Below are 24572 nucleotides of genomic sequence, written 5' to 3' on the forward strand. Positions count from 1 at the left end.
GTTTCTAGAATGTTCTGGTGGAAAGAGGAACAGGGAACTTTGAGGCTCTACAGACCTAGTCAACAAGGAGAATCTGCTCCACAGAGCCTTTCTCCAAACCCACACCTGAGTACTGGGGATGGAGTCAGGGCTGTGTCAGGCTAAGCCCTTGCAGTACCACAGAGCTGAGGCCCAGCCCCTTTCTTCCCTTATGATCATCAAGGAGGCCATCCTACTGAGGAGACCACTCTTGGTTCATGAAGGAAGGTCCAGTTAGGTGGACCGGGCTCTCACGCCTGTGTCCTCAGGCACTCTGGCCATCCCTTTTCTGAGCTGAGGTCCCCAGGACACAGCCAGCTGTCTGTCACCTGTTTTCCTGACGCTGTCAGGTCCAGGAGCACTGCTCCCCCTGGGGCTTGGGCATCTCCAGAGAGAACATGAAGGGTCTTTCATGGGGGCTGTGTATGGCTTCATTAAGTTTCTTGTCATCATTTTTCTGACCATAACGTCAAACCTAGGCATTCCTTCAAATGTCCTGGTGCGTTCTATGGTCCCCAGGGAGCATCTTGATTTGTAATGGCTGCTTTTCTTGGCAGTCTCCTGAGATTTCAAGAAACCAGGCTTCAGCAGAGAAAAAGGTGCATCTTGGCCCTGAGAACTTCACCTCTTTCAATCTCTGCTTCTCCGAGCCTTTTCTTCTATCGCAATGCCAAGATTCTGCTGCCTGCCGGTCATAGCTTTCCCAGAAAGATCCAGTCAACCAGCCATCCAACCCAGTGATCCTGAGAGGCACCCTGCCTTGAATTCCCATCTCATCTCACTGGAATTAGTATTTACTGAACACTCCGGAGCGGCTCACCGGGTTGCTCTCCTCAGAATAATTAACGGGTGTTTAGACAGTGTAATGGGCCAACACCTGCCGCGCTGGTTCTAAAGTGCTCCTCTGATTGATTCCGCCCCGCCGTGGCTGGCCCAGGTCAACTCCGTGTACCTAGCTATTTTCTTCTTGGCAAATACATGATTCATCACAGGAAAGGAAAAAAAAAAAAAAAGAGCCTGCCCTCACTTGAAGAAAACGTTTTCTTCTCTTTGCATTGGCTGCGTGTTTCACTTTTTAGGAAAGTAAACGCCTAATGAGTGCGTTTGGGCTGGAAAACATCCCAGTCTTATGAAGTGGAATATAAACTCAGCTTGGCTTAATGGTGTTAATCTTGTCTATGCAAATGGCTGTTGGGGTAAGAGAGTGCAGACATGAGCAATCCATCGCAGGCGTCTGCATCATTAATTCTTAGTAACACATATTCAAAAGAGAGAAGTAAACACAGGCTGAGCGAGAGTTTGCATCTAGAGCATGTACCGTCAGCCGTGCGCCACCAGCCCTGGCCGAGCATGACTGTGTCAAGGATACCCACACACACTCCATGCTGTGGGATCTCGCCCTCCTTCTTACCGGGTGGAGGGCGGGGCGGCCAGGCCAATGGAGGTAGATGGATTCTGCTGAGTTGGTTCTAGTCTGTAGAGATGTAGCTGACTGGGCATCAAGGGTATCACTGTGGGGGTACACAGCCTGGCTGCGTAGATCCGAGGCTTCATCTCTACCAGACTCTGTGTCTGCCGTCCTGAACATAGCAGCTACTTCCTTAGGAATGGAGGAAGGAGCCAAAAGCCTTGTCAGCAGGGGTGGCTGCTAAGAAGTGTTATTTACCGAAGAATGCCGATAAGTGGTGGTATAGCAAGGGGTCAAGTGGATTTCTGCTTGGGAGCAAGCTTGGCTAGATAACAGAATTCTGAGGGTGTGCTGGAGCCCTCCAGAAAAGGGTGCTGGAAACCCAGGGCCTCCCCACCTGTGTGAGTGGGATTGTTGGGACAGAAACCTTCCTGGGCTCGGATCTTTTCAGTAGCCCTGGCTGCACTGTCCTTCAGAGCTCCACCCCACTGCAGGTGACTGGATGCTGGTGACAGAGTTGTGCCCGGACCCTAACTCTATGCTAATTGCATTCCTGTTGCTCTGGTGACCACCCTGGCAAACATAATACAAGCATCCATTCTAGGTCACAGTTAAGTTACAGCCTTCATGGTTGGGAGTCAAGGCAGGGACTTGAAGCAGCTAGGCACAGCAGTTATGCTCTGAGAGGGAATGGCAGCAGGCTTAGTCCTCAGCTTTCTCTTGTTAAGAGCCCCCACCAGGGAGTGATGGCACTGCCCACTTTCAAGCTGGGTGTTTCCACATCATTTAAGGCAACCAAGACAATCCCCTACAGCAATGGTTCTCCACCTTCCTCATGCTGCAACCCTTTAACACAGCTCCTCGTGCTATGGTGACCGCCAACCATAAAATTATTTTCGTTGCTACTTCATAACTCTACTTTTGCTACTGTTATGAACCAGGATGTAAATGTCTGTACTTTCCCAACGGTCTTAGAGGAGCCCTGTGAAAGGGTCTTTCTGACCCCCCTCCAAGGGGTCAAGACCCATAGGTTGAGAACCACTGTTCTGTGGGCCTAGCATGATGGCTCAGTGGTTAAGACCATAGACTGCTCCCGAAGAGGACTAGGTTGGTTCTCAGTGTCCTCATGGTAGCGTATAACCGTCAGTACCACCAGTTCCAGAGGATCTGACACCCTCTTCTGATATCCATGAGTACCAGCACACTTACAAACATGCAGCACTACCCCCCAAAACGTCCGTCCCCTACAGACACACCCACAGGCCAATGCCATCTACAGAGTCCCTCACTGACAATGAGACAATTTAGAGTGTGTCAAATTGACAGTGAACTCTAAACACATGGCAACCCCCCCCCACCCCCCTGTGACCCGGAAGCCCCAGCTGCTATGACCTGAAAGCACTCCCTTGGAAGCCCTTGCTCTGCGCCTGTGGTTTGTGCCACAAGCAGCAGATACCTAAACCTGCGGCCAGTGAGGGGAAAGCCTTTGCTCCAGCCTGCCTCTCCATTGCGTGTCAGCCCAGCCAGAGGGCCAGGGAGCGTTGACTTCTTCTCCTTTAAAAATGTACAGATCCCAACAATCTAGGCTTTAATATCAAGTTGTTGAAAAGTTAAAGAGGCCACAAAAATTTTTATATCTCTTAGGACTTGTGTGCACCGCAAGCTTGAGTCTCGAGGCTTCTGGAAGCAGCTGTCTGGTTCAGCCACCCAGAGCTGCCTGCTCCGTTGCCAAGGCTCAGGTTACTACAGGGAACTGGAACCCCCAGGCCTTAGCTTTAAGTGTGCAAACGGAGTGGCCTCCAGCTCAGCCCCTGTGCTGTGGGTTAACTGTTTTAGTATCAGATTCGAGGGAATCTTGCCCAAAGTTTAATTTGTACTTTACTTTCTTCTCTTCTTCAACATTGTCTTTCAAAGAAAGGATTATAGGTGTCCACATTCAAAGTGTGTGTGTGTGTACACACGTGTGTGCCTGTGTATTTGTGTGTGTATGTATGTATGTATGTATGTGTGTGTGTTAGTTTCATTTCTGTCACTGTGATAAAAATACCATGACCAGAAACAACTCAAAGGTTTATTGGCTTATAATTCTATGAAGTTCATAATTGTGTGGCAGCCAGGATAGCTGGTCACATCACAACATATCACACACACAGGTGAGAGCAGAGAGAGAGTAAATGTGTGCACACTTCATGCTCAGCTCAAATTCTCTACTCTCATATGCTCCAGGGCCCAGCCTAGGGCATGATGCCACTCACAGTGGACTGTGTCTCCTTATATCAGCCATTACAAACCATGGTCACAGTGTACATGTGTATAAGCGTGTGGATTTATGCTTATGTGTATGCACACATGCATGTGTGCTTAATTTTATTTGATTGTTTATTAATTCATTTATTTATTGAGACAGGGTTTCTCTCTGTAGCCTTGACTGTCCTGCAACTCACTCTGTAGACCAGACTGGCCTCGAACTCACAGACATCCACCTGTCTCTGTCTCTCGAGTGCTAGAATTATTGGTGCCACCACTACCTGGTTTGTGTTTATTCTTGATAGAAAACTACCTAAACCATGAGAGAAGCAGCACATAAATTAAAGACAAAGCAAGCCAGGACAGAAACCAAGTGGATGGTGACAGTGACAGGGCCACTGAGACTCTGGGTCTCCTGACATTCATAGCCCATGCTCACCTCATGCATGGTGCCTGGGGTTATTCTACATGAGCTGGGAAGTGACACCACGTAGGATTCCTGCCTTGTGGGGTAGCAGAGGCTGGGTGAGGTGAGGGTCTCTTGGCATGGCCAGCTGGGAATGTATCCTCTCCTTTACTAACTCTGACCCTGGCATTTGGGTGACACTTAGCTCCAGAGTCAGAGAGACACTGCACAGGAGACTGACTGCATTCTGTGCTGAGGGATGTGGAGGACTGGACCCTGGAGGTCTCATTCTGCTATAGGCTGCTGCCCGAGAGGGCCTGGCTCAGTCCTGCAGGCCCCACAGTCTTCTGTCATGGAGCTCTGACTGTCCCGTCTCTCTCTCCAGTGTCTTGTCATTTTCATGTCACATCTTCTGCAACATGGGGCACTGTGATAGCATCCTGACAGTGTCTGCCTTCATGAAGGTTGGCTTGAGACCCATCTTCCCACTAGCCAAGGTTCTGGGTTAGCTGGGTCACAGGGAGGCCATGATGGAGGATACTCATCCATCATTTGTACTTATCAAGCCCAAGCGTTGTTTCCCAGAACCCCCCAGGAGGAGCAGGGCTCCTAGACCTGACAGCATCAGGAAAACAGGTGACAGACAGCTGGCTGTGTACTGGGTACCTCAGCTCAGAAAAGGGATGGCCAGAGTGCCTGAGGACACAGGCGTGAGAGCCCGGTCCACCTAACTGGACCTTCCTTCATGAACCAAGAGCTGCTTTCTCCTCAGCAGGATGGCCTCCTTGATGATCATCAGGGAAGAAAGGGGCTGGGCCTCAGCTCTGTGGTACTGCAAGGGCTTAGCCTGACACAGCCCTGACTCCATCCCCACTACCCAGGTGTGGGTTTGGAGAAAGGCTCTGTGGAGCAGGTTCTCTTTGTTGACTAGGGCCTCAAAGTTCCCTGTTCCTCTTTCCACCAGAACATTCTAGAAACCACCGCACACATGTCCCCATTCCTCACCTGCTGACATCCACCTGCTCCCTCCTCTCTCCCCACCCCACTGAGGCTACCATGCTGAAACTGCTGAGCCCTCTCATTGGCCATTGGTCCCTTCCTTCCTCCCCACCCCCTTTCTTCTTGCTTTTCTTTTTCTTTTCTTTTTCACGAATAGGGATTGGACCCAGGGCCTCTCATATGCTAGGTGCGTCCCCAGGCCCACAAGAAGGGTCTTGTTGGAGGAGAGTGAGAGGTGGCAACCAGAGAGGGATCTGGAGAGGGAGCCTAGGAGCTGGATAAGGAAGTGAGAAGCCAGAGTACCTAGCAGTGTCCTGTGCCTGTTCCATACCCTGTCCCATACCCCCTGTCCCACCCCCCACCCCCAGCCTAGAAGGCTCTGTAGACAAATCATGTTTAGTCTTCTGACACCCAGAACTCTAAGTTTGCAGGTCTGAGTGGTTTTAAGTCTCTGATCATTTTTCTACAGTCATTGGACACTAGTGGCTGATGACAGACTGCTAGGTGGATCTAGAGATGGGAGGTGAATAAGTCAACCTCTACCATGGCCTCCTGCATAGGGTGAGGAGATCTTTGTGCTCCTACAGGCGTGCGGATATTAACATAAGGCAGTGCAGGGCGGGGGCTGGGGGGGTGTCACATGAGTCACACAGGTGCCAACATCATTCTGTTAGCGTTTCACCTCAGTCAGCCAGGTGCCACCCCTTCCCATCAAACAGAGAAGAGATGCCAGGAGAGAGGATAGGTCCATGCGGGGAAGCCAAAAAGATACAATGGGACCACCCAGCATGGCACATTCTGTAGCTGCTTTCCTATGGGAAGGCTTGAGTGTGAGGGCTGAGAGCAGGAGCTGGGTGCCTGGGGCTCATCTCTGCCTTCTGTTTCCCAGGATAACCTGCTCCAGGCATGCGTATACTTCCACAGAGACAAGGCGGGAAGATGTGCCCCTCTTGGGGACATGAGGACGTTCTTCAACTTCCTGTGTGGCTGTTTGAAAGCCCTTTGCCAGGGGGGAGAGAGTGTTGTCCCGAAATGTATGCAGGAGACTTGTTATTAGTATAATGAGATTTTAATGATTTGAGATTTTGTTGGAGCAGCACACATGGAATTTCAATCTTATTCTATGCAGCTGCTGTTGTTTTTGTTTTATTTGTTTGCTCGGGCCTTATTGGGAGGATGCGTTTCTACAATTATTATTTAGTTCGCTCTCCCAGAGATCTGCTTTTATGCCACTCTCAATGTTCATGTTGAGAGAACCTTGGGTGTGGGGAGGATATACTTTAAAAGTATATATATATATATGGCTGGAGAGATGGCTCAGTGGTTAAGAGCACTGACTGCTCTTCCAGGGGTCCTGAGTTCAAATCCCAGCAACCACATGGTGGCTTGCAACTGTCTGTAATGAGATCTGATGCCCTCTTCTGGTGTGTCTGAAGACAGCAACAGTGTATAGTTTATGTTATGTATAAAACATATATAAAATTATATATATTCTTTTTAAAACTGGGAGCTGGCGTGACCAGAACTGGGATGTGAGAGTTTCAATTTCTGTTCCATATTCATAATGGCCACAGAGTGAAAACAACCCCAGAGCCAGTAACTGATAACGAGGAAACAAAACATGGTACAATCACAAAATAGAGTAGTCTACAGCAGTGAAAAGAGAGGAAGCATTGGTATGGGCTACAACATGGATGAACCTGGAAGGTGCTAAGAATCTGTTCACAGAAGGACGAATATTGTGTGATGAGAAAAATCCAGAGTAGCCAAATTCATAGGTTCCAAAGGTAGCCAAGTGGTCATTAGAGGCCGGGGGTTAGAGAGTGAGTGCTAGTGCTTTGGGGTTGAGGAGATTTTTTTTTTAAGTTGATGGTGGTGATGGTCACACACTCTGAATATTCTGAAAGTCACTGACTCGGCTCTTTAAATAGGGGAATTACACACACTGAATTCTGTCACTATGGAGCAAGGAAGATGCAGAACTCTACAGACATGGAGTTCTGGGTTGCCAACATCTACCTTCCTTCAGCTGTGTGTGTGTGTGTGTGTGTGTGTGTGTGTGTGTGTGTGCGCGCGCGCGCGCGCGCACGCACACATAGGCACATGTGAACAGAGGTCATAGGGTAACCTCAGTTGGTGTCCCTCAGGTGCTGTACATGTCTGTCTTTCTTTCTTTCTTTCTTTCTTTCTTTCTTTCTTTCTTTCTTTCTTTCTTCCATTTTGAGACAGGGTTTCTCTGGAATGCACTGATCGCATTAGGCAAGCCCCATGAATCCTTCTGTCTCCACCCCACCCTCACCCCATCCCCGGGTTGGCACTCGTTTCATGCTGGCTGGATGCTAGGCTTGACACTGGGAGTGGATGATGATATGCACTTAGTGTGCGACTTTAAGCAGACACGATCTTCTCGCTGGGGTCTCAGAACAGGCAAACCCCAGACATGGCATGGTTCTTCGACCCCGTGTTGATGGTCAGAAAATGTTGGTTCAGTGCTCGATCAAATGTAGACATTGACTGTCACCTCTTTCCCGGCTGACTTCCCTCTCTTTAGAGCTTACCACTGAACACAGGACATTTTGCATGCGAGGCAAACACCAGACCATGAGCTGGGTCCCTGTCCAGGGACCTAGCCTTTTTCTTTTTTCTCTTTTCTTTAAAGTAAATAAATAAATAAATAAATAAATCCCCCCCCAATCCTGTTCCAATCATTTATTTAATCTAAGTCTGTCTGCCTGAGCATAAAATGGCCAAGTGCAGAGGCACATTACATACCTTTAATCCCAGTATTCAGAAGGCAGCAAGCTGGGCCTGGAAGTTTCCCTCAGGCCAGGGGAAGGTGGGGACTGTGCCCCAGCTGTGGTGGGTACAGGTCTTGCCCATGAGACAGATAGGAGTCACGTAGAATCTGGAATGATCCTTGGGAGAGGCTGACCAGAGAGGAGAAAAGGCACGTCTATGTCCTCACTGGATAGGGTATCCAATTCTCTGAAGAATACTCCAGAAGAGCCTGCCTCCCTGGGTGGGTAGAATGAGGCAGAATGGCCTTCCTGGGTGGGTGGGTAGGCCTTCCTGGCTGGGTATGCCAGCTCTCTTGATCCTCTGGAAATTTAGTTTTTTATGTGTATAGGTGATTTATCTGTATGTCTGTCTGTGTGCCATGTGTATTTGTGTGCAGTGCCTGTGGAGGCCATAAGAGGGCACAGGATCCTTTGAGACTGAAGTCACTGAAGTCACGAACAGTTGTGAGCTGCCCTATAGGTGGTAGGATTTGAACCCAGGTCCTATGGAAAAACAGCCATTGCTCTTAGCTATGGAGCCATCTCTCCAGTCACTGCTGGGGATGGGGGTGGGGATGGAGGGGTGAGGGGCTAGGGCAATGGAGCCTTTCTTGGTTTTGGTGACCTCAACCCAGGGAGCTAGGTGCTGGATGATGACAGTCACCTGACAGTCACCGACGATGCTCCAAGCCAGTGGTGTCCTGAAAAGGACAAAAAACCCAACAGGGTTAAAGAGTGATCAGTGATCAGAGTGAGATTTATTAAAGTGAGGAGACCCCAGGAGTAGGAGGGGCTCCTAGAATGCTGAGCGACTGACCCGACCTTGGCTTTTAAGAGTTTGCAGCAGGGATTGGACTGAGACCAAGGCCATCTTTATGGAGATTGGTCATTCTGGAGCACATCACAGGTTGAATGAGTGAGGAGTCCACGTGTCCTGCACATTCTCTCTGAGACCAGCAGGGGACTGGTGTCACACTGGGGATGGGGTCACATGTGCTGTGTGACTAACTCATGATCTCCCGTGGGCCCTTGGCCTGTCCTTCCTACAGGACGCTAACTCCTATCTAAATATGAGTCTGGCTATTTGAAAAATCTCAGAAAACCGATGATGTGTTTAAGGGGTTGTGGGAATCTTAAGCACTCCCCTCCCCCCACCCTCTTCCTCTCCTCCTCCCCCTCCCCCTCCCCCTCATCACTGTTGTAGATCCCAGCTGCCAGGCTAGGCTTCTGGTCCAAGTAGTTTGCTGCCTTCCTTAGCCTGAAATGACTCATTTTTCAGATAGGTAAACTGAGGTCTTGAGAGAGGCAAGAATCACTGTCTCTCGTTGAGTGGTCTCACAGAGCCTTGGTCCCCACGGGAGACTTCTGTGAGGGATTGGCAGTGACAGTGAAAGGCAAACAACCATGACCAGCATGGGCACTCAGTCTCTGAGCCCAAATTTAGCCTCTGTCTAATAAACCTGCTATTGTTCTACCCTTTTGAGGGGGTGACTGAATGAGGGCTTCACTCAGGCAAGTCAAGCACCGGGACACTGAGGTGTGTGCCCACCCCACGGGCTCGACTTTTTAACAGGGGTATTTACCCATGGTGTGACGGTGGTGAAGGCCACACAGGGTGAGCGTGTGCTGAGGTCGATGGGAGATATTGGATTCCTCTAGCAGTAAAGAGCCCTCTGAGGCCGTGTCCCCGAATCATCAGCCCTGTTTACTGGTTATTATTTTCCTTGTGTCGGAGTGATCTAATTTTAAACACCATTTCAGAGCACGTTGTAGGGAGCCCAAGGGGCCCACAACAGCCCTAGAGAAGGAACTGGAAATCAAATTCAAAGTGGCACCTTGTAACTGTGAGTGGAGACAGGTGGCTGCCTGGGAGGTGGCTCGTCAGGGGCATAGCCGTGCACAACACAGAAGGGCGGGTGGGTGTTGCTGTTGTTTTTCCTACACCAGAGATCATGCATGGGGCTCTAGTGCAAGTTAGGTGAGCATTGCACCATTGAGCTGCCTCCCACACTTTATTTTGAGACAGGGTCTCACCATGTAGGCCAAGCTGTCCTTTAATGTGTCTATCCTCTGCCTCAACCTCCGGTATGCTGCCATTGCAGATGTGTGCCAGCCTCCTGAGCTGAGGGAGTGGGCAGAGCAGTCAGGAAGTTTGCCTCTCCACCTGTCCCACCAAGAACCAGCTCATTGGGCCTTTGGGGTTCTATTTCATGTCTGCTTTGACTTCTAGGTTACACACAAGGCCCTAGGAACCTGCCTGCTTCTGGACTCCCTGACTCAATGTCTGTTGTTATCAGTGTGGGGACAGTCAATCTCACTGGACTTCCTTCTGGCCCGGGTGGGGCTAATCAAGAGATGGTCTCAAGGCCACGCCTTGTTATGACTTCTTGAGTTTATGTTGCTGTAGATACTGGCCTAGTTTGAGCCTAGTTTCTCTTCTTTATTTTCAGTCTTTATCTATAGCTGGGGTCTTTTGTAAAAGGTGCAACTTCAAAAGCCTGTGGGGGCCACTGAACTGTGCTGTGTGGTAGTCATAGATGGTGTGGAAACAGATGAGGCTTGCTCTGTTTCAATAAAGCTTTATTGACAAACACTGGCTGAGAGACAGCTGCCCTGAACTGTTATCAGCCAAGTCTTGGTCTGTGCTACAGTTTGATGCCATAGATCAGACGCTCTAGTTAGTCCCCTCTCCTTTTTAGTGTGTGTGCGTGGGCTCGTGCATGCATGTGTGTGTGTGTGTGTGTGTGTGTGTGTGTGTGTGTGTGTGTGTGTGAGTGTGTGTGAGTGTGTGTGAGTGTATGTGTGTTTATGTCTCTCTGTGTGAGCCTGTGTGTGTGTGTGCATCTCTCTCTGTGTGTCTATGTGTTTGATGTACTCGCCTGTGTTTGTGTGTATCTCTGTCTCTGTGAGTCTGTGTGTGTTTCTGTGTGTGTGTTTAATAAACCTTTCTGTGTGTGGCCAGAGATTAACTTCAATTTTTTTTTCCTTTATTGCTTTCCACAGTATTAGTTAATTAATTAACTAATTCATTTTTAAACAAATGAGTGTATTGTCTCCATGTATGTCTTTTTTTTTTTTAATTTTATTTATATGAGTACACTGTAGCTGTCTTCAGACACACCAGAAGAGGGCATCAGATCCCATTACAGATGGTTATGAGCCATCATGTGGTTGCTGGGAATTGAACTCAGGACCTCTGGAAGAGCAGTCAGTGCTCTTAACCGCTGAGCCAGCTCTCCAGCCCCCTCCATGTATGTCTTTGCAACACATATGTGCCTGGTGATCAGATGTCAGAAAAAAAAAGCATCTGATCCCGGGGGGACTGAAGTTACAGGTGGTGGGAGTCAAACCTGGCTCTTCCGGAAGAGCAGTTAGCACTCTTAACCCCTGGCCATCTCTCCAGCCCTCCACCTTATGTTTTGAGACTGAATCTGGAGCTGGGTATTTAGGCTGGGCTGGTTGACCACTGAAACCCCAAGATCTGCCCGTATCCTTCCCCAGAGATGACGTGCTACATGTGAGCCAGCATCCACTTTCATGCGGGTACCGGAGATCCGAACTCAGGTCTGTAGGCTTGACAGCAAGCCTTTTATCAACTGAGCATGCTCCCAGAGTGTGGGTACTTACTGTGGATTGTCTTCTGTGTGAGTCGCCTGTCTGCTACAAGCATGGTTAGACGTTTGAAACATGTAGGGCATGCAAGCACAAGGACCTGAGTTCGAATCTCCAGCACCCATGTAAAAGCTGGGTACCACTCAATCCTCCGGTCCACTTCACAGCCACCTCTATTCTGCTTACCTAGTATTTCAGTAAGTTCTGACAGCTCCCCCACACTGTTCTCCAAGGCCTCACATATTCCAGCCTGGTGGCTCAGTGATCTGGGTGGGGCTCAACCTCATTCCCTTGCCTGCGTCCTTGTATTTTGAGACAGTCTCACCTTGGTGCCCAGGCTGGCCTTGAACACACAACCCTCTCACCTCTGCCTCTGAGTGCTAGGGTCAGAGGCTTTCCCTCCGACCTTATCTCTCTTCACTTCTTTGCCGCCTGTTTCACCACAGAAGAAATGCTTGGTTTCCGAGTGTGCGGTTCTATTATGGGAAAATTAAACACATTTAAGAGCAAATTAAATTAGAGGATTCATGATCATTAGCTAAGCAAATTATTTATTTTTTAAAGTAATGAGCCAGGCAGGGTACAGCGTGCGGTGGCATGCTCAATAAGTATTCGTTGGTGGGAGTGATTGTCGCATGAGCCTATCAAGTTGCACGGGAGGGAATTATTTGCCTCTGAAACTAATGGAATCGCTGAGGGGCAGTAACGGCTACTAAAAATACCCTTTGTGTTTATAAAGCCTCCAAAGACAGCACTCCATGCTGGATCTTGGCCAAGGGAGAAGTCGGGGGACAGGTGGCGCACTGAGCCCATGTGTCATCCAAGAGGCTTTGTGACCTTGGTTGGGGCTGTCCTTGCAGTCCTTGGGCATTTGTCAGAGCTAGGAGCAGACTTAGCCCTGCACAGTGGGCCTCACTTGGCCACTCCAGGAGGGAGCTGGTGGATAAAGTTGGGTGCTCTGGAGGGAGGAGGTGGTTAAAACAGTCATTCAGAATCAAGGCCTGCCTGGTGGAGGAGTGAGGCCCGAGGCCAGAGAGCCTGGGTTTGGGGCCTGAGAGCTCTGAGACCATAGGCTCAGGTTCTAGGGAGTCACAGTTCGGTCAGACATGTGGTGTGAAGTAGGATCCAGAATGGTGACCCTTCTATCCAGCCTCTCTGGGCAGGTACTTTGCTTTGACAGAATCTCTCCCAATTTTACTGCCCCTTTGTCTAGGGAAGGGGGTCATTCTTAGTTATATAGTAAGCCACTATATTTCAGCTAACTGGGATCTTGAAAATAATAATTGGAGCCCATCCCAGGGAAGGGGACTGAGGCTGAGGATCATCACAAGTCAAAGCCAGCCTGCGCTCACGACACAGCAAGTCCAAGGCAGTCTGAGCTACACAGTGAGAGCCTGTCTCAAAAATCCAACAGCAGCCACAGAGCCAGCCTGGGAGGCGGAGACAAGGGAGTGGAGAAAGTTCGAGGCCAGGCTTGTCTACGTAGGGATTTCCAAGTCAGTCTGGACCAGGTAGGGAGAGTTTGTCTCAAAAACCCACTGACGTACAGGCTGGAGAGACGGCCCAGAGCTTAAGAGCATGCGTTGTTCTCACAAAGGACCTGGGTTCAGTTTCCGGCACCCATGTTGGGTGTCTCACGGCCTCCTTTCATTTCATTTCCAGAGGGATCAAAGCCTCTGGCCTCTGCAGGTGCCGATACTCATGTGTGCAAACCCCTCCCCCCACAAACACATAATTAAAACTAAAACAAGTCTTTAAAACAGTGTTTCTCAACCTGTGGGGTTGTGACTCCTTTGACAAACTTCCACCCCCACCCCCCCAGATATTTCCATTGCAGTCCAGAACGGGAGCAAATCACAGTAGTAATGAGAATAATTTTATGGGACTGGAGAGATGGCTCAGCGGTTAAGAGCACTGACTGCTCTTCCAGAGGTCGTGAGTTCAATTCCCAGCAACCACATGATGGCTCACAACCATCTGTAATGAGATCTGATGCCCTCTTCTGGTGTGTTTGAAGACAGCAACAGTGTACTCATATATATAATAAATAAATCTTTAAAAAAAAGAGAATAATTTTATGGTTGGGGTCGCCACGGCACCACGAGGAACTGTATTGAAGGGTCGCAGCATTAGGAAGGCTGAGAACCACCGCTTTAAAAAAAAATCCACAAGAAAATAACAATAATTAGAAAGACGTCAAGACACGGTTAGCTCTGTGTTAGCACCTAGTACTGTAAGTGGGGTTCGCTCCACCCTGTTCTGCGGTGACCACAGCCCAGCCATCCCAGCCAGCCAGGGAGAATCCTTGCTGTCCGTTCCAGCTGCAGCCGTTGCCTGAAGTCTGCCCTTTGTGACACGCCTTTCCCGTATCTCTTGGCGTCCTCCCGGGTATCTGCCTCTGCCATGACGTTCTCTCTGTGCGTCTGCTGACTGGGACAAACAGCAGCCTCCTGTTTTATCTACTGTCACCTCATCTTGAGCCTATCTTCGAATGCCTTACTTTCAAGTGAGTAGATTCTCAGGCCCCAAGTGGACGAGAGTTCCAAAGGGCATTTACTCAACCCACAGTCATCAGGGTTCTGTTAGTGACTGAATCAAATCAACTCTAGTGTAGCCGGGATGGCCTTAAACTCACTACACGACCAAGAATGACATCGAACTCCTGCTCCTCCTGCCTGGTGCCGGTTGACAGGCATGCATTGCCACGCCGCTGCCTTTTTATCGGTCTTCTGGCTATTATTTCCCAGAGGTGAGGGGATGATGGGGGTAGAGATAGTCAAAATGACTGATGAATGATCTGGGTTATCGCTTCTCGGCCTTTTGGCTAAGATCAAGTGTAGAATGATCTGGGTTCTGCACCCAGTAGTTCTTTTCAGACCCTGGATCTCCAAGGGGATTTGCCCTTGTCCAGTGAGGAAGACTGAGAGACCCCGCTTGCGTCCACAGTACCCAACTCCAGATGCTGTTGGGTTCTGTTAACTCCGTCTGCTGTGTTGTTTTGTGGGATATGATTTCAGCCCGCATAAATAATCTTTTCTGACATACACGCTGTTAAAATGAAGACCGTCCATCACCCGCCTCGGGGACCTGAACGAGCTGGCACAGCACCCAGATATGCTCGTAGGGATGCAGGGATACCCCTGGCCCTGACGTGAGGGTGCTCCCTGTTGAGGGTTGAGGGCCGTGCCTCGCATGCAGACGGCCTCAGCTTACGGCTTCGTGAACAGCTTCCTCTCAGAAGTCTCGCTGAACTTCTGAGAGGTTGTTTGACAGGCGCAGGCTGTGTGTCATTAAACACAGGCGAGACCTGCTGTCATGTGGCTTTAAATAGCGCTTGACATTCTGCCCGTGGCATGCATGCTGAGCAGAGTGGAGGGGAGAGTAGATGTGACATCCCATGACACACTTTCTTCCTTTCTAACCTTCTTCTGCTTATCCTGTTGGATGCTCTGTTCTTCCCTGAGTCACAGAGGCGGGAAGAGTGGCCAGAGATTCGGGGAGCTCAGTGTTAGGACTTCGTGGCTGAGGGTCATGGAAGCATCATTAACCTCAATATCAGGCCAAGAGGAACTAGTCCCCTTCCCTTCCCTTCCCTTCCCTTCCCTTCCCTCCCCTCCCCTTCCCTTCCCTTCCCTTCCCTTCCCTTCCCTTCCCTTCCCTTCCCTTCCCTTCCCCTTCCTTCCTTCCTTCCTTCCTTCCTTCCTCCTTCCCTTCCTCCTTCCTTTTATTCTCCCTCCCTTCCCCTCCCTATTTCACTTGAAGTCCAGGCTGGATTTGAACTTGAGACCCTCCTGCTTCCCCCCCCCCCACCCCCAAGTGCTGGGAACATGGGCATGCATCATGGTTCCCTGCAGAATGATTTCAACAGGTGACCCTTGAAATAGCCAGGCAGGAGAAACTAGGGATGAGCTAGAAGATGTGTGTGTATGTGTGCGTGTATGTGCGCATTCGCGAGTGTGCATGCACATGTGTGTATCTGCTCTCAGGATGCTATGAAGATACCACAAGCACAGCGTTCGCCATCTATGAAGCAGCTACTTATGAGGCTCTGAGCTTGAGTTGGGCAGATCACCGTATAACCAGGCTTCATGTGTGCTACTGTTAAAAGACATCTTCGTGCACCGAGCCTGTTGAGAGCCTAGCGTTGGGGTACACACCTCGGATCAAATCGCTGGGGAGGTAGTGGCCAGAAGGATAGGGAGTTCAAGGCCATTCTTGGCTACATGTCAAGAATTCAAGTTTGGTTCTCAGGAGATATAACACGTTTCTTCAAAAACTGAAGTCTGTCTCCCACTCTCTTTCTGTTGTTCCATTACCATGGAAACCTCAGATCCCAGTTGTCACTGAGGCTGCTGCCTAAGGTTTCTGTGACAGGTTTCTCCATCAGACCACTGTTGGCTTGTGTTTGGGAGCCCTGGCCACTGCACCAGGTCTGTTATAAACAGCAGTCGCCAACCCAAAGCACAAGGTGTTGAAAGAATACGACGTGGGTACTTCTCAGAGGTAAAGGCTGAAGCCAGGGAGGCAGAGGATGTCTGTTTGACTGTAGTGGGGTGCTTGTACCCCAGGAACTTAAACTTCCCGCTTCACGGAGCTTGTTCCCAAGTGACTGAACACGCTTCATTGGCCTTACGGATTTTTTTTTTAGCAAGTGGGTTTGTAAACTCAAAACTCACAGAACGATTTGGACAGCATTTGGCTAGTTTGTTGGGAACTGCAGGAGACAGACAGATGCTGCACGGACAGGTGGCCACATGTGGCTCTGTGCACCGCAGGGAGGCATGTGGGGATATCTTGTCACGCCAAGCAGTTCTCTGGACATACCAGCGGGGTGCCCTCCTGCTCACCCAAAGAGCGTCAGAGCTGCGGGTTGAGGCTCAGCCCGCAAGACCACCCCACTTCCACTTCAGGCATAAGCGCAGGCTGTAGCTTGTGACAGGGCTGCTGGGATTTCTATGCCCTCCTTGGTTTGGTTCATTTGCAGAACCCTGGGAAACTGATCAGGATAAGCAGTGGGATGAGGAGGGCCATATTGAGTGACTGACCAGAGGAGCATCTGTTAAGACAGGCCACTGTCCTAGCATCAGGGTGCATCTTGTCAACGAGGGAGCCCTCACAAACTGCCCTAGGTCAGGGATCTTACAGAGGCAGCACACAAAGGTGGGGCAGATGAGGACCTTGGCCCCCAGTTCCTCTCCTCTCCAGAAGACTGGAGGAGCTGGTGTTTCCAAGCTTCTCATGCTGCTCTAGTCTTTCTAGGACCAAGAACTTCCACAAGTTGCCTCCTTAGAACAAACAAACAATAAATAAATTAAAAAACAAATGCTCCTGTTGCTTGGGGAATGCCAAGAGTTTTAGGAACGTGGGTCAGGAACCCAGGTGCAGGTTTGCCTTCAGGCAAAAGGTGTTTCCTCATGGCCTCAGAGCACATCCCCTCCAGGCTCTGCAGCGTCTGAGACACTGCTCTTGTACAGGCTAAGGACACTGTAAACAACCCCCACTCCCGCCTTCCTCCTCTGGATGCTGCGTTAATGTTCTCATTGCATCAACAAACACCTGACAGGCAGCTTAAGGGAGGAGAGGTTTATGTGGGCCGGTGGTGCAGAGGGTCCATGGATGAGGGAAGTTGCAACTGCTACCTTGCACATCTTGGTGGGTCCTCCCTCCTGGCCCTGATCTACTGTGGTGCTGCTTTGACTGCCTGTCCCAAAGCTGAGGGATGTTGACCTCCCTGCGGGGTGGCTCCCCCTCTCCTTGCTGAACCTACCTGGGCTGTGGAATGTCTGTGAAGCATTGGTAACCCGCTATAGGCTGATAGACCAGTAAGACTGATGCGGCAGGAAGATCTTGCTGCTCTTACAGTGGTCATCATGGCGTCAGAGCACAGCAAGCACTCTTTGTCTGGGCACACACCATGTGAGCAACTCCTGAGGGATGAAAGTGCAGTGCGTGTGCCCCACACAGTACGTGGTCCCCACGCAGCACGTGGTCACGTGTGATGTGGTTGAGGTTCTGTTGTGCTGCACTTGGGTCATTAGTGCCGAGTGTGACTGCTGATCAGGGACAGTTGACTCTGAACTTCTGGTGGGGCACAGCAGTCCTGTCCAGTCTGTGTTTCTAGCCTCCTTCGGTGGCTTTGGGAGATCGTGTGGAGTAATGGATCTATGATGTCTAGGTGTTTCTGAAGCATGGTCCTCAGTCTGAAACTGCCCAACCGGGATTACACACAGTTGCAGTCACACTTATAAGCAATAGCAGCTGGACATCTTCTGAGATGCCAGGCCTTATAGGAGTTCATCGGTCACAGAGCACCTGAGAGGTACGTCAGGGTTACCGTCCTCACTTTACAGTTGACTGCAGAGTGGCAGGAAGGGCTCAGAGCCCAGGCAGAGTGTTCTGTGACTGCAGAAAAGCGGATATATTGTAGGCAGAGCCCGTGGAGTTCTACTGTGGCTTCCTCTTCCCCACTTCCAGAACCTTCTTTTGCAAAAAAAACAAAAGCAGAACCAAGAAGTCAAGACTGCTGGTACACACCAGTAATCCCAGGCTGAGGCAGTGGGATTAGAGTTTCAGGCCATTCGGAGTTCGTATAGAGATCTGTCCCCACAAAAGCAAAACACAAAACAGGCAGTTCTGCTTGGCTTAAACTGCTGCTCAGATTTGATTTCTGTTGTCGTGGTAACGAGTGACAGGCGCTCAGCACCCTCAAGTTTGGTCTTCTGTGTACTTGACAACCAGGAGATGCTTGCTCCCTGGCCCTCTGTGCCTGTGTCACATCACCTTCCACTGGGGCCTCATAGAGCTGTCCCGAGATACGGCAGACCTCTGCCCTTCCCCAGCCTCCAGCCCAGACCCCTGGAGATACTCGGAGTTGAGAATTTCCTATTCACTTCCTCACAGAGTCCTCCCCATTCTCAGTGCCACCCGGGCTCATGGGGGAGTAGCTGGTAGGTGGAATTGCTCCAGTGGTTCTGAAGCTACACATGATGCAGCCAGTGGCGCTATCTTGTCAAGCAGCCCTGGCCTCTGTGGCTTCCTCAGGGGCTGCACAGTTGCAAGTCATGGTGATGTCCCTGGGATCCTTATATGGTACATGAGCGTCCCCCTGCCTGGGCAGTGCCAGTAGCTGCTTGCTGTGGGCCTGGAGAGCACTGACACCCCCTGGAAGCTGCAAGCTCCTGACAGTGAGTCGTCCTCAGCAGAGGCCAGGCTCAGCCAGCCCTGCTGTGGTCCTGGTCTATGGGGGTTGCTTTGCAAGAATGGAGCTTGGGCCAACCTTTCCATGGAAAGGTGATGGGAAAGGAGGGCCCTTGGCTATCTTGTGGCAGTCAAGGGAGATGAGGACCTGGTTTGTCGGCTGAAGCTTTTGTCACTCTGGTGGGCCATGGGGATCTTGGGGGCGAGAAGAATGGGACTTGGGACATTGTCAGGGACAAGCCATGGCTAGGATTTGTGTGAGTGTGTGTATGTGTGTTGTGTGCTTGTGTGCACACATGCCACCACAAGCATGAGGCAGTCAGAGGGGACTCTATTCTGTCTACCACAGGGGTCCTATAGAAGGAACTCAGACTTGGTGGGTACCACATTTCACTGCTGAGCCATCTCTCCAGTTCTGCCTTGTCATTGGAGCATCCAGTGGGAGGCATTTAGCATGGGGCAGGTCTGAGGAGAAGCCCTCCCATTGTAGGGTGTCCCAGCATCCATTTGCTCGTTTGTTTGTTTGTTTGTTTGTTTGTTTTTTAATGTGGGAGCATTGGAACAGTTGATGTGCACCAAGCTCTGAGTCCGTGTAACAGTTTTTCTTTCACTGGAGCCCGGAGAGGTTAAACAACTGGACTCTGGTCACTCAGCAAGTGGGAATGGGAGGTAGGAGCTGGTCAAGCTAACTGGCTCTCAGTAGGGGCTCCAAACTCCCCCTTCCCTCTCCCCCCAGGCTGTTAACCTGTTTGTTAAGTGACCGTATGATGCCTTTTTGGCATGTGAAGTGCTCAGTGAGCTGCTGCTTCACTCCATGGCGGCAGGAGGACACCCCACAGGCAGGAAGCAGAGAGAAGTCAATGCTGGGTACTCAGCTCTTATTTGTGCGTGGGTGTGTGTGTGTGTGCGTGCAAAAGGACTTCAGAATTGACTCGGCTGAAATGAGACCCAGCACTTTCCTGCCTTTCCCTGGCCACGTTCCTGCCCCGGTCAAGTGGCCACACCCTTCCAGCCTGCTGCAGTCAACTACAGGGAGGAAGTGGGTGGCAGGCTTGGGTGGGGGTCTGCTTCCCGCTCCATGGAGCTATCCCTGAAGTCTCTGACCCCTCCCCTGGCATCTCTCTTATTCCTCTGGGCTGGGGACTTCCAGTTGGATGCAGAATGGGACCAGATGAGGAAAAGGGAGAATATAGAGGGGCCAGCTTTCTGATAGGGACCTTGGCAGAGCAACACTTCCTGCCCCTGGATTATGACACCTGAGCAGGTCACAGGCCCTTACAGCAAAGGATATATTTCCCTGTTTGTTCATGAGTCCCCCACGTACCAGGAATAGGAGGATGGAATTCATCTTCCTGGCAGGCCAGCCACCTTCAAAACACAGCTCTGGGGCCACCTCCTCCAGGGCCTCAAGGAAGCTGGGGGCCTGTGTGTGGGTTTGAAAATGTCTGCACAGTTCTCAATAACTTGTTACCCAGGGACTGGAGCAGGGTAGAGAATATGCTTGCCCTGCTGGTTAGAGGCCAAGGAGGTGGCCTCGGGGACAAAGAGAACATGAAGCTTCAGGAGGAGGGAGGCTTATGGGGCACAGCTGTGACTGCAAAGGGCAAGCAATTAGCACCCCTCCGACTACTCCTGGGAACTATTAAATGGCCAGGCAGGGAGGAAAGCTAGAGGTAGCTGGGCCCAACCACCTTTTAGCCCAAGGCTGCTGGGCTAAGCCTTCTGAAAGGCTAGCTCGGGGGAGGTGGCTTCAGGTGCTGAGGGTCCCATCATGTGGGTCTCTGCACATAAAAGTCAATGCTTGTTGGGAAATCTGTTTTCTAGATCAACTTCCCCAGACCTCAGTGTCAAGGAGTAGGACCAGTGGCTGCCTTGCTGTGAGGATCAGGGCGGCGTTATCTACACTGAGGTCAAACTGCTCTTCCTTTTTTTAAGTCTTTCTGCTGTGCGACCCAGGCCTCTCTGTTTCAATAGCTCTTGAATGGCCAGCGAGAGAGAGTCTATCAGGCAGTGCAAGGCTGCTGGTAGCTACTCTTCTTGTTTTCTTCCTTTCCTTCTTTTTGGGACAGGGTCTCCCTATGTAGCCCTGGCTATCTTGGAATTCACCCTGTAGACCACACTGGCCTTGAACTCACAGAGACCTGCCTGTCTTCCGAGTGCTGGGATTAATGCAATGTGCAACCACACCCTTGTTTGTTTCTGTAGGGCTGTGGCAACAAGGAACCAGAGCCTCCTTAGTTAGAATGGGAGTCTGTTTGTAGAATGGGAGTCCATTTGTTACCTTGCAGTCCTGAAAGTCATGATCAGTCAAGAGTAGGGCCGGGCCTTCCAGCCTTCTGGAGGCTTCAGTGACCTCATCTACTTCTCATCTCTGACCTCTTCCAGTTCTGGGAAGGACCCGTGCTGTCCCACCAACTCCCCAGCTATCAACACACTGCATCTCCCAGACTGTCTAGGCTCATGGTGGTTTCTCTTTCCTCGGGTCACTTGTACTCCCGAGTTAGCTCCAGTCTGCATTCAAAGGCCTTTTCTTCATCACAGAAGGGGAAGCACCATGCAGTCATAAAAGATGCAGGAGAAAAGAGGTCCAGGGAGCTACAATGAGTGTCCCTAGGAAGGAATGCTAAGTCAGGTATGGTGGTAGATGCCTGTAATATCGGCATTTGGACCAATGAGCTGGGAGGATTGTGAGTCTGAGGCTAGCCTGGGCTATGTTTCAAGATCCTTCTCCAAAGACCTAGATGGGGAAAATAAAAACAAATAAAAAGCTGGTTAAAGCTGAGGAGGGCTGGCCCAGTGGCTCCTGAACTCACCGAGGACCGGCCAGCTTTCTCTGAGCAGTTTGTGTGCTCTCTGCGTGACGCCATGAGCCAGGAGACAAGCAGGTGACATGCTTACCCTTTACAGAAGTGATGGCAGCTAAACCTTTGGCACAGATGTACCAAACTGTGACAATGCCTCGGAAGAAAGGAGATGGCAAGGGAACAGAATGTGTTGGGGAAGCATGTGGGGTGTGTGTGTTAGTCCCAAGAGTGTCAGGGGCAGGGAGCGTGTCTACATAGGCTCTCAGCCCTGGTTCCTCATCTGCCAAGCTTGCAGAGTCCAGTGCTAGTGTCCCGCCCACCTCCCACCCCCAATCCAGGTCATAGCTTTTATCTCTGCCAAAGAAGATGAACTGGACCCGCCCCCCAAACCGCGGCTCATCAGATAGCTATAGTACAGATGACCACTAGAGGGCGCCATGCACATAGCGTTCCCGCTCTCAGCCCAGTGAGGGGGTCTCCCCGTGGCAGGTGTACAGTAGAGCCCTTTTGTTGTTGTTGTTAATGGCTTAATGATTTAATCTTCTTATTTTCTCAGCAGAACCGCTTTGGACTTCTGGGTATGTGGGGACATTACCGATCAGATTAATTAATGCTAGTTCCACAGCTGGGAAGCCAGCTCTGCTGAGGAGTTACTCTCTCGCTATCATTTCTGCTTTCTTTCTATACAGTGAATTTCTCTATCTGTGTTGAGCTTGCCCAGGCTTGCTCTGCTGCTTCGAGCGACCAGCAGATTTCATTCCCAGCATGCTTTGGTGAGCACCCTGTGCAACTTTCTCAGAGGGACAGTGTGATGTGTGACCACTGTGGGCAGTGAAATCTGAGTTCTGTTTTTCTGTTGTTTGTTTCTTTTGGATTTTTGCACTCCCCCTCCCCCCGGTTCTTCTGCACACACTCCACCCTCCAACCATAATTAAAATCACTTGTCAAAAAGGCAGTGTGATTGATTTGCAAGGAAGTGGGATCAAAAGTCATAAGCCAGGGACTCCGAGGCTTACAGCAAAGGCCTGCTGTGGCCTGGGGTTTAGAGTCATTGGTCATCAGCACCTGAGCCTAGGGTCAGGGCCAAGAGAATGGAGCTGGGGAGCCCATATGTGCAGGGATGGGGTGCAGGGTGCAACTTTAGCTGTTCGTCAGAGGTGGGGAATCAAGTCATGATGCTGAAGTCCTCTAGACTAGCCGCTATGCACTGGTGACCCTGCAGTGTGACCCTGGCTGGACATGGTATCACATACTGTAGTCCCAGCACTCAAGAGGCTGAGGTAGGAGGATTGAGAGTTCCGGGACAGCCTGAGCCACTGGGCTGGCTAGTTTTATTGCAACTTGACCCAAGCTATAGCCATCTGAGAGTAAGGAACCTCAATTGGGAAAATATCTCCATAAGGTTGGGCTATGGGCAAGTCTCTAGGGTATTTTCTTAATTAGTGACTGAGGGAGGAGGACCCAACCTATTGTGGGAGGAGCTGTCCCTGGGCTGGTGGTCCTTGGTTCTATAAGAAAGCAGGCTGAGCAAGCCATGGGGAGCAAGCCAGTAAGCAGCACCCTTCTATGGCCTCCACATCAGCTCCTGCCTCTGCAGCCTGAGTTCCTGTCTGGCTTCCTTCAGTGGTGGACTATGGTGTGGAATTGTAAACCAAATTAACCCTTGCATCATAGCAATAGCAACCCTAACTAAGACAGCTTCAAAAAAGAAGGGCTAGGGATGTAATTCAATGACAGAGAACTTGCCTAGCATGTGTGAGTCCCTGGGTTTGACCCTAGTAGTGACCTGGGCACCTGAAGTTGATGTTCCAGAGGTCTCTGATCTTCCCCAGAGGCCTGCACTGTTTGCTTGCCCTCATCACTCCATGGTTGTGCCTCCAGTCTTCCTTTCCCCCTGGGCCTGCATTTTCAACTTTACCACAGCCTTTTGAGCCTAGGTGACCCTGAGCCTCCCATAGACGCTGTGCTTGCTGGAGTCTGACACCTGCTCTTTGCAGGGAAATTGGAGGGCCTGTGCCTCTGCGGAGTTGTCAGCGGCCAGGAGGAGTCATCCTTCATCCTGCTTATCCCTCTAGCCTGGTGGGCGTCTGTGAGAGACCTTACTACCTGTACCTCAGGTGCCTGGGCAGAGAATCCAGGAGCTTCTGAATAGGTTGAGCCTCATCTTTAGGGTGGCATTTGACATCTGGGTCCTTTGAGAATTGGTGACCTTGGCACCTACCCTCTAAGTCCCCTGAGCATCGTTTGGTGAGGCCCTCTGCCCTAGGCACTGGCAGAGAGCTGAGCCTTCCAGAGCGTGGATTTGACTCGGTTCTCTTCAGGTGAGCTCAGGTGGAGTGAGTCTAGGAAGTGCTGGATATGGCCAGCTCTGGGATGGGGCGAGGAGGAGGCAGAGAGAGATAAATCTCATCCTTAGCCACTCTCCATATAGCAGACGGTTGTCACAACAGCCCTGCGATCTTGCCCACCTATTATCCATCTCCTGTGGTGAGGGATGCTGTGTCCATGGCTGTTCTGTGATGGGGGAGGGGGAGCTTTCCTCCCTGTTTCTCTGTCTGGATTGTAGGGACCTTCAGCTCGGGGCTCAGAACTGGGAGATGACTTCCTGGCACACACAGGCAGAGAGAAAGTTCTGGATGCAGTTCCAGTGGTAGCCTGGGGATGTAGCACCAGGGAGGGTGCACAGGCTAAGTAAAGGCACTGTGTTCTGAGCTCTTTAGGGGAGGCAGCTTCCACCGGAGGGAGCAGAGGAAAAGGTGCTGGAAAAGTCAGCTGGGCCAGGTGGTTGGTGACACTGTGGCAGGTCCGTGGAATGGATTCTGGAGGCAGTAGAGGACTGTGCTGGAGGAAGGACTGGATGGGTCAGTGGTTAGGGAGCACAGTGGACTGGATTAGAGGAGGGCATACCCAAGGTGTTAGAGACCAGTAGCAGCTCACATCTGGCTGACAATGGGCTAGCCTCCAGAATTCTCCCTGCTGTGTTTAGAGCAGTGGTTCTCAACCTTTTTAATGCCATGACCCTTTAATACAGTTCTTCATTCTGTGGTGACCCCCCACCCCTAACCATAAAAATTTTTCACTGCTACTTCATAACTGTAATTTTG

General features: G+C 50.7%; 1 protein-coding gene across 3 annotated transcripts in view; it reads left to right on the top strand.

Moving 5' to 3' along the window:
• Parvb (parvin, beta) overlaps positions 1–24572 on the top strand; it is an 85507-nt gene that overhangs the window by 6309 nt on the left and 54626 nt on the right. The window contains exon 1 of one of the 3 annotated variants that reach the window (XM_039079611.2): positions 18488–18651. The exons of 1 other annotated variant lie outside the window; for it this stretch is intronic. In XM_039079611.2, the coding sequence (XP_038935539.1) occupies position 18651 (1 nt within the window). In that variant the 5' untranslated portion in view covers positions 18488–18650. Of the gene's footprint in view, positions 1–18487; positions 18758–24572 lie in introns of those variants that run through there. One more of the 3 variants, XM_039079610.2, reaches the window with a different exon arrangement.

The sequence above is a fragment of the Rattus norvegicus genome, chromosome 7, assembly GCF_036323735.1.
Source record: "Rattus norvegicus strain BN/NHsdMcwi chromosome 7, GRCr8, whole genome shotgun sequence".
NCBI classification, from domain to species: Eukaryota; Metazoa; Chordata; class Mammalia; order Rodentia; family Muridae; genus Rattus; species Rattus norvegicus.